The sequence below is a fragment of the Rhodamnia argentea genome, chromosome 8 (genome assembly GCF_020921035.1).
Source record: "Rhodamnia argentea isolate NSW1041297 chromosome 8, ASM2092103v1, whole genome shotgun sequence".
Lineage (NCBI taxonomy): Eukaryota > Viridiplantae > Streptophyta > Magnoliopsida > Myrtales > Myrtaceae > Rhodamnia > Rhodamnia argentea.
Window position 1 is genome coordinate 3,894,782 of NC_063157.1, and position 16,946 is coordinate 3,911,727.

The window sequence follows — 16,946 nt, forward strand, 5'->3', positions numbered from 1 at the left end:
GAATTGTGTTTGTTTCAGGTGATGGTAATTGGGTTAAGTAAGGTGACCTACAAGCTATGAACTACTTGGTTAGTCAAGACGGTGTTTCTCTTCTTATCATATGCTCTGAATTTCCTGCTTTCCTTTTTTATGGAAAAAAAAGGGAAAATTTTAAGTAAAGGCTTCAAATGGAGCTATCGTCTCAAAAAAAAAAAAAAAAAAAAAGGTCATCGTCTCGAATAAAAGCTTGATGTGATCAAATTGTCTCAAATAAAAGCTTGAAGTGGCTAAATCATCTCAAATAAGAGTCTAAGCTTGCTAGCCAATCAAATCTTATTGTTTTGATCGTCAGAAGAGGGGTATTTCAGTCAAAATAAAATTTAAACATTAAATAGAAATCTTGAAAACAAACCACTCAATGCCCCCCAACCCCCCCCAAGCCCCACACCCAAAACCCCCCCCGGGCAAAAAAAAGAATTAATATTTCGCTTCCACTTCAAAAAAGCGAATTAAAATCGTATCCTTTTCCGGTTGTTTTGTTCCCCTCTCGCCGGAGTCTTCTCTAAGCTCTCTTGAGTTTCTAGATCTGCTCACCCTCTCTCTCTCTCTCTCTCTTTGCGCGCACTCTGGTTGCTCTGTCTTGCGTTCGTCACGAATGAAAACAATCCTCTCAATAGATGCTTCTCTCTCTCTCGACGCGTAATCGATGTTTGCTCGCTGCTCTCGCTCTCGCTCTCTGCTCTTGCATCTCCTTCTGTGCTCTTGCGAATGAAAACAAAGCCGAGAAGCCTAGTTGCGGTTTGATTGGAAATAGCCTCCAATTGAGGATCTGTCGTTGACTTGAACCTGTTTTGATGATGTTGCGATAGTTTGGATGTGAATCATTGGTCCGTAGCTGGATCTAGATGCTTTGGCTGAGGTGCCTATCACATGCTCGATAAACTGTCTAAATGATGTCAGATGCATTCATTCGACTTTGCTCTTAGTCTCGTGAAGAGAGATTTGTGGGTTTTTGAAGTCTACATTTGTTGCTTCAACAAGCTGCAAATGCCTCCTTTTGGGATGAACGAAAAGATCAGCTACAGGGAAAAAACATAGCCAACGAGCAGACGAAAGGGAAGGAACGTACGTAAACAAAGCTGCATTGTGAAGAAATGCCGCAGGAAGTTTAGTTGAACATGAAGAAGCGTGGCAAACGAAGAAACGAACAAAGACAAGTGAAGCAAATGAACGGATTACATAGAGGAAGAAAGAAGAAGCGAAGTAATTTGGGGGGGTTTTCTGGTTTTAGGGTCAATTCTTTTTTGGGTGGGTTTTGTGTTTTCAAGATTTTTATTTTATGTGGAAATTTTATTTTGACTGAAATACCCCTCTTCCGGCGGCCGAAACAATAAGATTTTGCCGGCGCCACTGCCCACCTCCGCCGGCCGCCATCCATCGCCCGGCTCCACCTGCCACTGCAAAGGCAACCACGACCCAATCCCAGCCAGCTCTGCTCCTCCCGTTACTTACAAAATAGAAGATTTCTCCTCTTTGTCACTTCACAGTGGGTCTTCACCTATAAAAAAAAAATCCTCTGAAAGGCCAACCATGAAGATTTCTCATTTCTCTGGTCCAGCTGAAGCAATGACAATGGAATGGATTCAGCTTTTTTCCTCTCCTTTTCTCCTCCTGTTTTTCCCAGACCAATAACTTCTCATCCACCCAAAGTTCTCTTTCCCCTCCCTTTCTCTTCAAGTCTGTTCCCTGATTTTGGTTGGCTTTTTGCTCGTTGAATATCCACATCAAGAAGAGAGTGCCATGAGGTAGCTCTGTGCCGCGAGTTCAAAGTCCAAACTCCATGCGTGAAAGCTAAATCTAGTCTCCGTTGCAAAGACGATCCTGGAATTGCTGCGGCAAGTCAAAATCACTGCCGCTCGTGCTCGGCTTGCTGATCGAAAGGGTGAAATGAACTAACAAGATCGTTCCCATGCTCGATCTGTCACGAAAATATTCTGATCATCAATATCCCGACTTGCAATTGGAACTGTTACAAGTGCCACTTGTGTTTACAATAGTTGGCAATAGACAACGCTTGGAATAAACTTACAGAGTAGTGAAAATGAAAAGGATTCTCTTCGGATTGAGAATCCATGGCAAAGAAGATCACGGTGGCAGGTGGTGGCGTGCGATGGTGGCAGTGGTGGGCAGCGGGCACAGCAGAACCAGCGTCTCGGATACTCCGGCCGAACTAAGCCAGCCGACTTGCCCGGCACTTGGAACTCGCCCGGATCGTCCGCCCCCTCCCCCCCTCTCTCTAGGGAGAGATCCACCGGAAAGCATACACATAAACAAACACACGATGAACAACACTACATGTGGGGTTTGAGGTAAGGTGGGGGCGTAGAGATAAGGGATGATGCGATCCCCACTAAAATCGCGTTTTGAAATCATGCAGCACAAGATGTGGAATGACTATCTTCTCGCGCCAGCGGTGGAGCAAGAAGTAGGTGACGGAGAAGAAGAGAGGTTCACGAAGCTCTCTTTATCATATCACAAGCTTTCGTACGTATAAACGCAACACATACAGTACGAGGTTGGTTTTTTTTTTGGGTCCAAACATACAGAACGAATTGACATTTCGTTTTGTTTATAGTAAGTTCACGTAACTAAATCAGATTAAAAAAATATAACCCCTCTTTTCATTAGTGGCCTATGTCATAAGAGTTCATTAGCGCAAACAGTTACTTAAAAGAGTAACGTGAACAGGAGGACAAGCGACGGTCCACCTAACGATGTAATAAAACCCTAACTGAGCACATAAATATGCGAGACAAATAAGAGTGCTTGCCATCTTAAGCAATCCTTAGCATTATTCTGATTAAAACCATCTCAACGCATGATATGAAATGTTAAAATCTCAATGTTTGTCATATGTAGCATGTTAACCTAAGGCAACTTTGGTCGTTCGAATTTCTAGTCAGAATAGGACTTGATAGGATAGAATAAAAAATTTAAGAATTCTGTCATATCCTATCTACTGTTTGGTGAAATGCGAATTTAAATTCGGATAAGTAATTAAAGACAAGATGTGGTTGAGATCGATTCTATTTTGTTGAAACATCAATCATAGGTCAACGGAACGTGTGTGGCGAGTGCAATACCATGACGATGAAATGATGGACTGTTCTATTTATATGGTGAGGGCTTCTTATTCCAGGGGCCATAATACCATAAAAAACCTTCGAACTTTAATTTTTATCCCAATTCTACTTTTTGTCTCATAAAAAATTTCAAACTTTAAGCACAGTCCAATGTCTACCTCAAACTTTGGTTATATGTGGAGATTTCATGGAATTATACTGCTCAATTTGTGAAGTTTATTTTGATCTATCATGTCAAATTCCTTTATTGGTGTTTCTGCATCTTTCTGAGTTTGCTCTATGCAACTCATCTCGTTGGTATGTTCCCCTCATGATGCAATCCTCAGTTATTTTTCTGCTTTTGGATATGTACACAAAGTTGCCACGTTTGAGAAGGCTGCGGGCTTTCAGGTGAGACTATCTGAAGACAAAACTTGTTATTGTTCGAATTACCTTTTTACTTTTTGTAGTTTTCATTTGACGGACTCGAGGGACGCTGTCGCAGGCACTTGTTCAACTTTCCGATGTCGAGATTGCATATGCAGCAAGAACTGTATTGGATGGAACAAGTATACCCAGGCATGAACCATGGAAGAAGTATACCCACTCTCTCTCTCCCCCCCTCCCTCTCCCATTATGAATGACTATATGCCTCAAAACTCTCTCTTCCGCAATAAGTATGTGTGGTTCCCAGAACAACTAGTTTATTCTTATTTTCTTCAAATTTTTTTTCTTTCTGCCCCGATTCCTACTTCCAGAGCATGGCAAGTCGTGTAAATTGCGAATTACATAGTCTGCCCCATGCGGATTTAAACATCAAGTTCCAGTTTCCTACAAGCTGGTATTGATGGGCTCATGCTAATGATTTTTTTCCCTAAGTATCCTCTGTTGCTTTCAGTATGCCCCAACTTGAATAATACTTTTCATGCTCTTATGTTATTAGATTAGGCATTTGAGGCTTTGCTGGCTGATGGGTGTTTCTCTTTGTCAGCTAGGGGTAGTGAAGCCTGTGGCCAGGTCATGGAGTTGCTTTCATGGCTGATTAGTAATTTCTTCTCTCATAATGATTACCTCCTTAGAGTTTTTGCATAATTTCGTGAATGTGCACCATTCTAAGTTCTTTTCGAGTAACTCCACAAGAAACTGCTTTGTCACATTGGCATAGTCGATCCATGAAAGCTCATGAGTAACAATTGGCGAGGACGCAACTCAAAGCTAAAGAGACATATGCATTTGGTTAACAAAAGGCTGATTAGGAGATGCAATTTGGTAGCCTACCTTGTTTTCGGAAGTTCTGAAAACTGAAAAAGTAGTTTTCTCTAAAGCTAGAAGTGTCATGATTACTTGTTTCAGACTAGGAGCTGATATTTGTGACATGCTTGTCATGTTTTCATAATTCAAATAAAGTATGGGAATGAAAAAAAAAAGGACAAGAAAATTCAAATTGAAAACACTTTGCCTCCAATGTTGTCGGTAAGCTGCAAATAATTAAAACAATTCCTTCAAATTTTCCTTAAAATTAAAAACTACTAAATGTTCCCACTGAGTGAACATACCTTTGCTTTTGTTTGCTTCTACTTGTACTTCAACCTCTACCTGAAGTCCTAACTCTAGGCTTATTTTTAATACCCACTTGTGGAAATTATGCAACTTTATCATTACATTTACCACCCTCACAAGATCGCGTAGTTAGTTTCCCCAAGATGTCGTAATGTTCCCATGCATATGCCCAAATTGTATTTTGGGGACTAGATGGGTTAGACATGTATAAAACTTCCTAATCGCTTTACTGATTGTAGCTACATTTCCGATAGTATGATGCATCACATTCCTAGATAATCTTACTGTGCTTATGTGAATTGTCTGTTTTCTCTGTATAAATTGCACACTTCTCTTCTTTATTGGTAGTCTGTTGCACTTTCAATCATTGCTATTCTTGTTCATTAGTAAATATGTTCCTCCTCATGCTAGCATACTTTATTGTCTAGGAGGAATTACGGTTGACGTGTGAAGCGGATGTGTGTCCTGAGTCCTTGCTGGTTCCTTTCTATTGAAGAAGAGAGCGAGTTACTTTCTAATTGTCCCTTTCAACAATGTTGGTGATCATGGTCTTTCTTTACAACTGCTTATTAAGGGTGGACTGTCGCTGTTTTATGACATGTGAGCTTTTATTGGCCGTAATTGCAGGGACTACACAAAGTCCTAATCTTCCTGTTAATCCAACTGCAATTGAGGGGCAGGCAAGGTTCTTCATTTTCGAGTACTGTTGACTCAAAAAATGGCTCGTATTCCTTCACTGATGAGGTTTTCTTAATCAGCCTGGGTTAGATCTTGATGGAAGAAAGAACGAACGTGCGAGTAATGTGCTTCTTGCTTCAATAGAAAACATGCAGCATGCCGTTACAGGGGGCGCACTTCACACGGTGGGAAGTCGTACTGCATCCTTTTGCGTTTAAAGATTATGCGTTTGCTAAAAGATGAGGAGTCTTCTTCATTTATAACAGGTGCTTTCTTATTATGGCCATGTGCAAAAAATTGCTATATTTGAGAAGAATGATGAAACTCAAGCATTGTGATTCAGTACCCTGGTATCATTCTTTTTCCTAATGTTGATGATCTTTCTTCGGGCGTAGTTTGTACTGTCTTCCTTCTCTTATGGACCTGCCACGAATCCTTGAGGTTGCATAGCTCATTCATGTACTGAAACTTGCCAGGAAGGCGTTCGAGGGCCATTGCATCTATGAAGTTGGTCATGGTAAGCTTCATCTATCATACTCTCGTCATACTGATCTCAAGATAAAGGTATTCTTTTGTGCTATTGTTTAAATCATCGAGAGGAAAAAGATAATGATGTGAATAGACGAAAAAGTTGGACCTGTTTTGGCCAAAACGACTTTATGATGTGTGCTTCTTAGAACACCGATGCTGCTCTTTCTTGTCAACTTTTCTTAACCCTTCGACAGAATTAACATCGTCAAGGGATCTGTTCTCCGAATCTGAAAAGAATACCTTATTTCTCCGTGTAGGCTTTCAATGACAAAAAGTAGAGATTACACAATCCCCAACCCTAGTTTGCTAGCAGCCCAGCCTACTTCGGGACGTACTGCTGCCCCACCGGTCTGGCAGGATCCTGCGATTGGCGCTGCAACTTCTGCGCAAGCTCCAATGCCTGGGGGACAAGTTCCCTCGTGGGATCAGACAATGAATGCAAGACCATGCTTTGTGTCTGCTCCTAGTCCGTAGCTTCTACCGGTTTCGCTGAATATCTAAGTGATTTTATTCATGTGTTTCCAACAAAATCTTGAAATCAAGGGCGTCATGCTCTTCGAATGGTTTTGATGAACATGTTTTCTCAAACGAGTTGGAGTCGTATCCATGGCATCCCGAAGGACCATCGGCAGACCTTGTTAAGGGGTTAAGTACGATTTTAGTTTTCTAATAGTCCTGCGTTGTTTGTAACATTTTGTCCTTCTCTGCAAGTCAATTCCATCGTCCTCTATTGCTATTAACATCTCCGTTTCATAAACTTTGAGGAGGATGGGCACGCTTACTGCTTGAACAAGTCGGATTTATTTCTGTTCAAGCTTTGGATCAAATGAAGAAATGGTTGTTTCATCTCATCATAAATAAACTGTGACTAGAATAGCTAAATCCCACAAACCAAATATGCCATTACGATAACCAAGGTGCGATACATCTAATTTTGAATCCGATTTATCATGAACTAATGATGCATATTGATGGCAAGTGCTATTTCATTCGAGACTATGGTTGGTTAAGTGTAAGGTGGTCGCGATAGCGAATAACTCGACAAACATGATGAGCACAGGACATCTACGTGGGACGAGCGTCCATTGGGGTTGTTTGAGAGAACCGGTATGAATGAAAAGCACTATGCCTTAGCTGCAAACAATAAGCCGAAGTGGAGAAATTTTGTTTTGGTGCTCTATTTCATGCCAAATCACAGTTGGGTCGATGCTCGGAGAACCAAGTTAAGTCACTGCTGCATGATAGCGTTGCGGGTTTCGGAGAACCAAGTTAAGTTACTGCTGTATATGGTAGCTTTTCTGAATTATTTTTCCTTTTTTTTATTCGATCCACATCATCCATGAATTGGTAGAGCATGTTGATCATCTCTTACGTGAAAAATTCCATTGACAATTGTAACAGAATTTCCAGATGAAATGAAAATCGGATTCATGTAACAGTAGAAAGGTTTCCCATTACTTAGCCAGAAAAATATGTGGCCATTGAATAGGGATTAAGTGGAACAGAATCACCTGAGTGGTAGAGTCGTGGAAACACCTCTTTCTTCCCTATTTTGGACCTTCGCTCCACGGAACATTATGCTATTGCTTAAAACATAGAAGAATTGAAGTGTTAGATGAAAACACCATGTATGGATGGTATGAATTGCCTAAACAAAATTTTTCAATAGCAAATAACTAGAGTTATTACACACTACATCAAAAAATTTCCATAAAGGAAAAAAATAAAAAGATAGATGAAGAATCCAATTCCGCAAATAAAAATTTAGGAGTCATATTGAATGAATTTAAAAAGAAAAAGAAACTATTGCCTGTGCAAACTCCCTCGAGTCAATTTATGATCGATAGGCAAAGATAACGTCAAGTAATAATTCACATAACCAAGTTTAGCCACAATCAGGATTCAGGAAACATGAATTTACTTATCAAACTCTTCCTAGCTTAGCTCACCCATTTGCCGCCGTTCAAGACCATTGTCGACTCTTACAACCAACAATCTGCGATGTCGGCTTACTTGAACGGTGGAAAGGTTGGAGGGAGGGTAAAAAATATTATGAAATATTTTCACTACACATCCTTGTAGTTTCAATTTCCACATCTCTATTGCACCAGTGATCTACGGGGACAAAAATTTAAAGAAAAAAAGACCAAAAAATTCATGGCTTTTAATAGGAAGGAGATTTGAAATTCATTTTGTTAGGGATGCTATATAAGTTGACTTTATAGAGAAAAAATCAATCCTAATTTTTTAAAACTCATCCAAGGAACAAAATCAGAAAAAATCAATTCTAAAAAATCAATCAGAGTTGATTTTTTGGATCGAAATCATTGACAAACGCACCCTAACTTGTCAATTGTCTTTGTGATTCAATAAGCTCTCGTGTACTGTCATGCTTGCATGTAGGATCGGGTTTATTTTCTTTTGCCGAATAACAAAATGAGACTGTCAAAAGCACATGAAGGGGATTACAAGAGAAGAAATATAAGTATGAGGACAGATGTCCCGGATAAGAAGGGATCTTGGGGATTGTCTGTGTACATTGTGTGAAGTTTTAGGGTTTGCTTTGGCCTCTCCCCTGTGGAAAATTTAGTTTGTGGGTGTTAGTGGGTTTGAATTGGTGGTATCGGTATTCATGGGTATTTGAGATAGTTGTTTAGGTTAGAATAGATATACTTCTACAGTTGCTATGGCCTCTGTATAGATTGGGCCGTCTGGTTTTGCAGATAAAGGTTGGTACCCCTCTAGGTGGCTCATTGACATTGATAATATCATTCAAATAACTAGGAATACAAAGAAAGCGCTCCATTTCTCTGGGCATTATATCGTTCATTGTGTTCTCAATTGCAATGATGATTCGACTACTACTTCGGTGCCCCCGACTATAAAATTTAATGTAATCATACGAGATTTGCCCCGACCCATCTGCTTGCCTTTGTGCTTGTATGGATGCCTATTTCTACGCACCTCTTGGACTTGGGAATTCCTATAAAGGGCTCTAGTGGCCTTTTTGAGCAAGAAAGGGCTCTTATAGTTCATTACTGACATTTTATGCTGTGTTTGTCTAGAATTATATTCGTTTCGGGGTGACGGTAATTGGGTTAAATGAGGTGAGCTACGAGGTATGAGCTATGAACTACTTGGTTATGTTAAGCAGTGAAGATGATGTTTCTCTCCCTATCATATATTCACAGTCGCCATTTACTATCCATTGCCATTCATTATCATTGTCGTATTTTTTTGTGCTAGGTTATCATATAGTCATCCGTTTTCGTTCTAGTGTCGTACACAGCAGAACAAGAACATTTAAAGTGAATGTGAAAAGAAATTTCGAAATGAATAGGACGATTAATGTAGGAAAAATGACCGACGAACTTTTGTCTTATGATATATTACACAGCCAAATGGTATAGGTAAGTGGTGCTAAGAGCAATCGCTAAGATTGTCAATTTTCTAGTCCGATGTGGTTGACATTTCTAGAGATGATCTTGTGATTACTATACTAGCAAAAATGGATGTCATACGCTAAATTTGTAGGTGATAATGTGACTACAAAACTCATGAATAATGCCGAATGACTTATTTGACTTGGGTATTGGGAGTGGAGAGATTAGGAATCAGGTTGCACATTTTGCAATAGCTTGGAAATTTGTAGTGATCTTTTCACTTATTTGATAAGATAAAACAAGGCTTGCGCTTTTTTCACTCCCCTCATGGTTTTGACACTCCATTTTGTTTGTTTTGACTATTCTATCTTTTGTGTGGCCTACAACTTCTAGTACAAATTTATATGTTTCCTTTTTTTTGTGAACTCTTTTATTTCGTTTCTTCTTTTTGCCCTTACGGTTCCCATTTTCCTCCGCCTTTGTCTTCTTCCTTTCTACGCCTCCTTGTCTCTCTGTTCTCTCCCTCGCAGGGCGTTCCTCTGTACACCTCCCACTCTATCTACGATGCCAATCCCATCATCCCTCACACTTTCACTTGTAGCAAGCCACAAAACTCAATAGAAACGTGATTGTCAATTCTAATATGAACTAGGAGATTACCTGCAAAAATATTTGATGGTAACAAGCCACAAAACTCCCTTCAAGTTCGCAGAGCGAACTGTAACTTCTGCTTCAAGATCTTATCATAGAAGATTTCATTGGAAGCAGTATTCATCTGCGCACTCATTTTAGTTTCTTCCCTGCCTTCTTCTTGATAATCTCAACAATGTACATTACACTCGAGGCCTTTCAAAGGGGCAAAGTCTCAAGCCGACTTGAGCTTCTTCGGGGTCGTGTTAGTGCCTTTCACAAATATTGTCAGCTAAAAAGGCCTCGGTCCTTCATCCCTTGGAGACTTGACCACACAAAGCGAAAAGAAAAAAAAAAAGGGAAATTAATATGTTATGTCCAAATCTTTTTTATTTTTATTTTTATTTTTATGTCGTTTGTGCACATCTTAGAAAGTCCTCAAATCCATACTTTCAATTTGCTTTCCTCCTTGTCCCACCTTCTGTTCAGGAACACAAGCTCGGAAAACCAAGTCGCCCAACTAAAGATCTGCGGCGCATCATTCATATGAAGACGAAAGAGTGGGCAGCATATAGAGGGAATGCCCTGCGAGCAAGACCAAAGAGAGACGAGAGCCGTGGAAAGGAAGACGACGAAAGAGGAGGAAAGCAGGATCCGTAAAGGCAAAAAGAAGGAGCGAAATAAAAGAAGCATATAAAATCGTACAAAGTGGTGGTGGGCCACACAAAGAGTATGATGATCAAAACACACATAAAAAAAAATGTCAGAGCCATATGAGGAGGGAAAAAAGCACAAGCTTAAAATAATCGAAATAATTGTAATGTATATTGAGAAATAGTTCAATGACCGCATCAAACAAATTAAACTTTAAAATATAATATTGCATACAGGCTAAAGTTCAGGAGCTATTTAGTGACGTTTCCCTAAATATAAATTGAATTTTTTGAATTCATTCTAAGATAATCTTAATAACATTCTTTCTTCTTCTTCTTCTTCTTTTCTCAAAATCAAACTTTATCTTTTCGGTTCTCGTACTACCATAAATGCATCCGGCATAGCCTCATCCCCGTAACCTAATTGCCCCTCTCTTCAACAACGAAATAAAACGGAAAATTCCACGTCCTTGTGGCTGCCATCCGCCAAGCTATACACCTTAACTTCTTCCCAGAAATAGGAACAATAGTCATAGGCGTTCTTCAAGTAGTAGATGCAATCCCCTTCAAACCCGTCAATCTCGCGCGGCGCGACCGCAAACGACCGGCCTTTGCAGAGGAAGAAAGCCGAATTGCCCAAGCTTCTCACCTCCTCCCATCTCCCACATTGTTGATCTAATATGTAGGCTCTAAAATGACCCGTCCCGCCATGTCTAATGCATTCGTCCACCACATAAAGATCACCACTTGACACCACCAAACGCTTTGTGTGGCCGCGACGGCAACGGCAGCCGCCGTCGATTGATGGTGAGAACCTTTGAAGTGTGAAAGATGAATCGACCCAGCAAACCGACCCAAACCGATCGACGGCGCAGACTTTGCCTTGGTAGACTACAATGTCGTCATAACCCCGGCCTAAATGACTCCAATTCTCATCCCCACACTTCCAACAACATAATTGCCTTTCTACATCAATAAAATAAACCAAACACTGATCTTGATCAGTCCATACACAATCCGGATGCACCACTACTTTCTGCATACCTCCTCCAGTTCTACCTCCATATTCGAGCGTGTATTCTCTACAGATTTCAACGATTCGGAATTGGAGACAATCGAGTACCGGCGGGAGCTCGCGGGGCAGGGACGTGATCCGCCGCCGCGAGAAGAGGCTGAGGATCCGAATGTCCCCAAGCTCCGACTCCTCGAGATTCACTAGCCACCGCGCGTGACTGGAGGCCGCTTCATCCACTGTTTCGAGGGCGTAGACTGTGCTCTCGCTGAGGAAGAGGGCAGACCTCTGCGAGTGAAGGATTTGGAAAGGGAACCCCGAAGCGTCGCGGCGAGGTGGGGTGATCGAGGAGCGGAACGAAGAGCAGATGCTTCGGAACCGGAGGACGTCCATGCGAGTGTGGAGCCGAGTGCCGATTATGGAGAGAAGCTCCGGCGGGAGATCGGACCATGGACGTTTCGTGGTTCCCTCCATGTGGGCTCCAGCGTTTTCTGCACAAGCGATCGCAGATGTTGCAGGAAGAAGAAGACGACTGCCGCAGATTAGAACGGAGAGCGTAGCGTGTGTTCGCAGAGATCAAACCGGAAGTGTTAGTAGATGGTTTTGCGAAGAGGGTTTCTGCTTCCACATTTGGACAAATTGAAACCCTAGCTTTCCTTGAGGAATTAAAGGGGATTTTCATTCGAATATCTTTAGGATTTTTCCGTTCGATTTTGATCCTGATTATCAAAATTTCTTTCCCTTTTGGTTCCAACACATCCGACAAAATTTTCAATTCATTTCTCAAAGTAATCGAAAAGGTAACTTTGTCATCTATATTTTTTTTCCATCGTAATAGCCACATTCATGCCCCTAACAGGCGAAGTTCTATCTCAAGATAGTTCTTTCTTTCTCGATAAAACTTGTGAAAAACAATATTGTAAGTCTAGTACGAATCCATTCTCTTCCACGTCCGAGATGAAATAATAGCCAGCATAAGTAGCAGACAAGAGGGATAACTCTGTATGTAGGTCTAGTCAAGAAGGTTCCGACAAGCATTGTGATCTCAAGCACGTTATGACTCGAACGAGATCTTTCCTGCACCATTGTCACAAATGAGACGTTCACACTGTTTGACCGAGCCCAAAGCATGAGTCCACTATAAAGACACTGATGGGTCAAACCAGATCCAAACAGTGCACTTAACTCATAAGACAGACTTGATAGAAAAGCGTGTCGATCGTAAAGGTCACCCATGAAACCGTTGATGGGATGTCTGAAGGGGTTGTTGATCGTAAGTTCTCTAGTGGACGGAGTTTAAATGGAAATTCAACACGTGGCAGAGCATCGATCGACTTAGCCATGAAAGGAAGTTTAAGTCCCAGTCAAGAGGAATTTATCCATCGAGGGATAAACATGCCTAAAGGATCGGATCGATTAGCATGCATACCGAAACACTCATTAAAGATATGGAGGAATCAAAGGCAGAGGAAGCTCCACATTATCTAGAATACAGTAGACAAACCTCTGAAGACACTTAAAATACTTTGAGCAATAATTGTACAACATCAATCGATGAGTCCATGTGGTTTTGAAGAAGATAATTCGCACTAGATGTTCACTTAGTTTTTAATTTCAAATCGGATTAAAATTATATTTCCTAAGTTCAGCATTTGTCCTTGAGTATAAAAGCTTTTAAGTTGAGTGTTGCAAGCTTTTCACTTCCCTTTCGTATTTCGTATTCTCAATAAAAGTTCTTTGCAATTTCCATTTTTACTTTTCCAATTTTGCTTGTGTGTTGTCTTAGTAATTCAAATTTGAGATTTCAAGCTCTATAAGAATCCATCTACCTTTGATTTGAAGTCTGATTTTATATTTTAATTGGTTATGTATCAATATCAATCGGGCTTTAACCATAGATATTATTTGACTATAATTTGATAAAAACACACGTAACTTAAACTCATAATCATCATTAAACATGTCTTCTTACAGTTAAGAAAAATAAAAGCAAAGAGGCATAAAAGAAAAGCAGAAGGATCAGTCAAGCTTCTATAAACAAGAAGTCAAAAATTGCGGAACTGAGACGCCTTCGTTTCATTCTCTGCAGTCCTTCTCCATTTTTCTTTTCTCGTGCATGCCGATTGAGAGATACTTTGACTCCCACAACCCCAATCCGTAACTGCTTACTATATTGATCATTATATGAAAACGAGAAAAATTACGCGATATTACCCCGACACACCGTGACGGCAATACCGTCTAGCTTTCAGGTTGGTCATATTTGACGCACTTTGTTGTTATGTTGTTGAATTTTTCCCAGTAGAAATTGGTCTGTTTGCTCCGTGAGGTGATGCGCATTACCCATTATTAGCTTCTGGCTGCATTATCAGTCTCAAAGATAGCAACTTTCCTTCTTTTTGGAGGAAGTTTGTTTAGATGCAAATCAAGTCAATTCTGAATGCTCTCTCCTTTGCTATCTTACTGGATCATTTGACTGTTCACCAACTTCAAGTTTTTGGTGCCTTGCATTTCAATCCAGCTTGTGAACACAAAACATGGATAGCTTCTAACAAGAAGTATAGGGCTGCCCGCCATGCGATTATACTATCTTGGAAGGTCATACCAGCTATTACGGTGATGTGATATGTGATCATTGATGCCCTTAACTCACGAGCAAGCTAAAGTATATGGCAACAGGCGTGGCTAACATTGGGTAACTGTAAACTCTGTGACTAGGTCTTTGATATTCTTCCTCAAGGATCGGACCATATGAAAACCACTATGGCTGTGTTTGGTAGTTAGGATAAAAATCATGATAGGATAAGATTTATCATATCATGTGTTTGGCTTCTGCCTAGGATAGAATAAAAGGTGATATAAGGGGGATATAGCCTGATATAATTATCCCATGGGAGAGGTAGGATAATGGTGGATATGATTTATTATTTCCATGATATAAAAGCTATTTATTTCGAATAAAAAAATTCTTAAATAATAAAATTAAAATAATAATTAATTTTGAATTATATTTGAATTCTAATATTAATGCTAACATCAAAATAAAAAATAATTTTTTTATATATACCTATATGTATTTATAAATTTGAGTTTCTTTCTACTTTATAATATATATTTTGTGTAAACACATACTTCATATCCCACATCATTACATATTTTAAGTATGGTAGTATAGTTTATTCTTTAATAAAATCTTTATTAAGAAATGATGGAACGAAATAAAAATAATGAAAAAAGAGATATAAAAAATTAAAAAATAAGTAAATAAAAATGAAGTAGAAGAACCATATTTTAAATGAACAAATTCGAACTTGAAAATGATCTTTCTAATTCTCGAAAAATGTAGGACAATGAAATTCCTATATATATAAATGAATCTCCATCTTCTTCTTTTATGTATCTCTGGTTTATGTGGAAGTTTCAACGTTTCATTGTAGTTTTTTAGTTCACGTCAAAACTTTACGAAAACTGTGAAAGAGTCGAAACTGCTTCTTGATAGTAGGTTTTTGGTTCACGTCAAAAGTTTATAAAAGAAGAAAGAGAGTCAAAATTCATAATCTTGTGAAAGAAGTGTGGCCCCTTTATCATCAGACGAACTATATTGCGACCTCCTTTGCCACGTTGCACACCCCTTCATTCTAAAAAGTCCTAACTCTTATTTTTCTACGCTTTTTTATTTACCCAGTTAGGCTTTGGAAGTGGACGGTGCAATGCTAGCCACATAATCTTCTGTCACTGGCACATAACAATAAAAAAAAAACAATTGTGAAACTTTTTTGTGATAAGCATAACAAAGTTACACCGTCCTGCAAGCTTTTTCCTTTGTTTTTTTGTCCTCCTTTTGCATTGCTTTAGAGGTATGGAAAGTCAGAATTTCAAGGGGGGCTCTCATTTCCTTTTGCCTTCTTGGTCTGTCACACACGCACACACGGATACATTAAGCTGCAACAACCACAGCGACATCTTTCCTAGATCTGTTGTACTTCATGTGGCTGTTGACAAGCCAACCAGCAGCGAGAGCAGACATGAGAGAGCTCTCCTGCAAGAACAGCTCCAGCAACAATGGCTGCCAAGGCTCTCGAGTTTGAACCCGGTGGCGAATCTCTGCTTGCCCCGTCCACTCCCAATAGATTCAGACATGCTGGCTGTGAAGGAAAATAAATGGACGAATTTTTTTTCATTATTTATGAAAATATTTAGACATATATTGTTGTAGACAATAATTTTTCTTTTCATTGGCTAATTATTTAGAGCGATACGAGCGATCATTTTTAGAAAAATATTTTTCAAAGTCATTCATTTTTCGTGAAACAAATGGAGCCTTAACTCGAATAAATTTTCAATGATGGATAAGAAGATAAGATATCGAGCTTTAGTTAGCTTCAAATATTCTCTTGAATGATACAGTTTATCCTCGAAATAGCTTCTTAAGTTATAAAGAAATACATATATTTTTTATTGAAATGAAAGCTCATCAACGTCAATCCAAATAAAATTATGTATAAATTGAACTTAACGAATAATAAAATAAACCGGAAAATATGTACACATGTTGCTTACATGGAAGAAACAGATATTTTTTAATATTAAGAAGGTAACAGTTATCCAAATATTTAAGCATGATGTAGATGTAGCAAATTAAACATTGTGATATGCTTCTCACTCTGTCCATGGGCAAGCGATTTGTTGTTTATTAGGCTATTAACATTTTATTATTCCTATATTTGAGATTTACCATGTTTTAACAACATTTACTTCAGTTTTTATAAAAAGTCCCTGGGTGACGACCTCACGCACGACTGGCGACCCTTGCAAGCCAAAGATAAATTTCAGAAAAAGAAAAAAATTAAAATGATTTTTAAAAAAAATATTATTATAAATGTTCGGATCAGCACCTGTCATCTATGTGGCATCGCCGGCGTTCATATCAACGATTTTCGGCTAAAATTGGCCGGATGTACTAAATTGGTACTAATGCAAAAAAGGGTTAGGACTAAATTGACACAATTAAAAAGTTTAGGACTTAATTGATATCAATACAATAGGTTTAGGACTTCTTTGGTACTTTTTCCTGTTTATATCCCTAGAAGAACTGGGATGCAATGAACTTAATATTTATAGATACCCTTCCAATACTATAATTTACTCCCACATTTTTTCCAAGCATCTTCTTCTTTTTTTTCCTTATGCCAAGCTTGATTGGTATAAAGGTGGGGCGGGCGACTAGCTCCGCCTGGTTGAGCCGTTGCTCACAACGCGAATCAAATTTGTAGTCTCGTGAAACACATGTGACCCCTTTATCACCACCACACGGATACATTAAAGTTTACCTGCATGTGTGCACGTTTACCCCCCAACAAATCGTGTTCCCTGTGTATACTATTCATGGTGAACTTCA

General features: G+C 39.4%; 1 protein-coding gene and 1 pseudogene across 1 annotated transcript; one reads left to right on the top strand and one right to left on the bottom strand.

Moving 5' to 3' along the window:
* The first annotated feature begins 2,410 nt into the window (after window positions 1-2,410).
* On the top strand, window positions 2,411-6,344 carry LOC115744707 (annotated as a pseudogene).
* A 4,628-nt stretch (window positions 6,345-10,972) lies between these two features.
* LOC115744706 (F-box protein At2g26160-like) lies at window positions 10,973-12,100 on the bottom strand. Its single transcript, XM_030680027.2, has one exon. The coding sequence runs from the start codon at window positions 12,020-12,022 to the stop codon at window positions 10,973-10,975; it is 1,050 nt and encodes a 349-aa protein (XP_030535887.1). The 5' UTR covers window positions 12,023-12,100.
* Between the last annotated feature and the right edge of the window lie 4,846 nt (window positions 12,101-16,946).

Excerpts from the sequence above, each read along its gene's own strand:
- LOC115744706 (XM_030680027.2), bottom strand. The coding sequence starts at position 12,022 with ATGGAGGGAACCACGAAACGTCCATGGTCCGATCTCCCGCCGGAGCTT.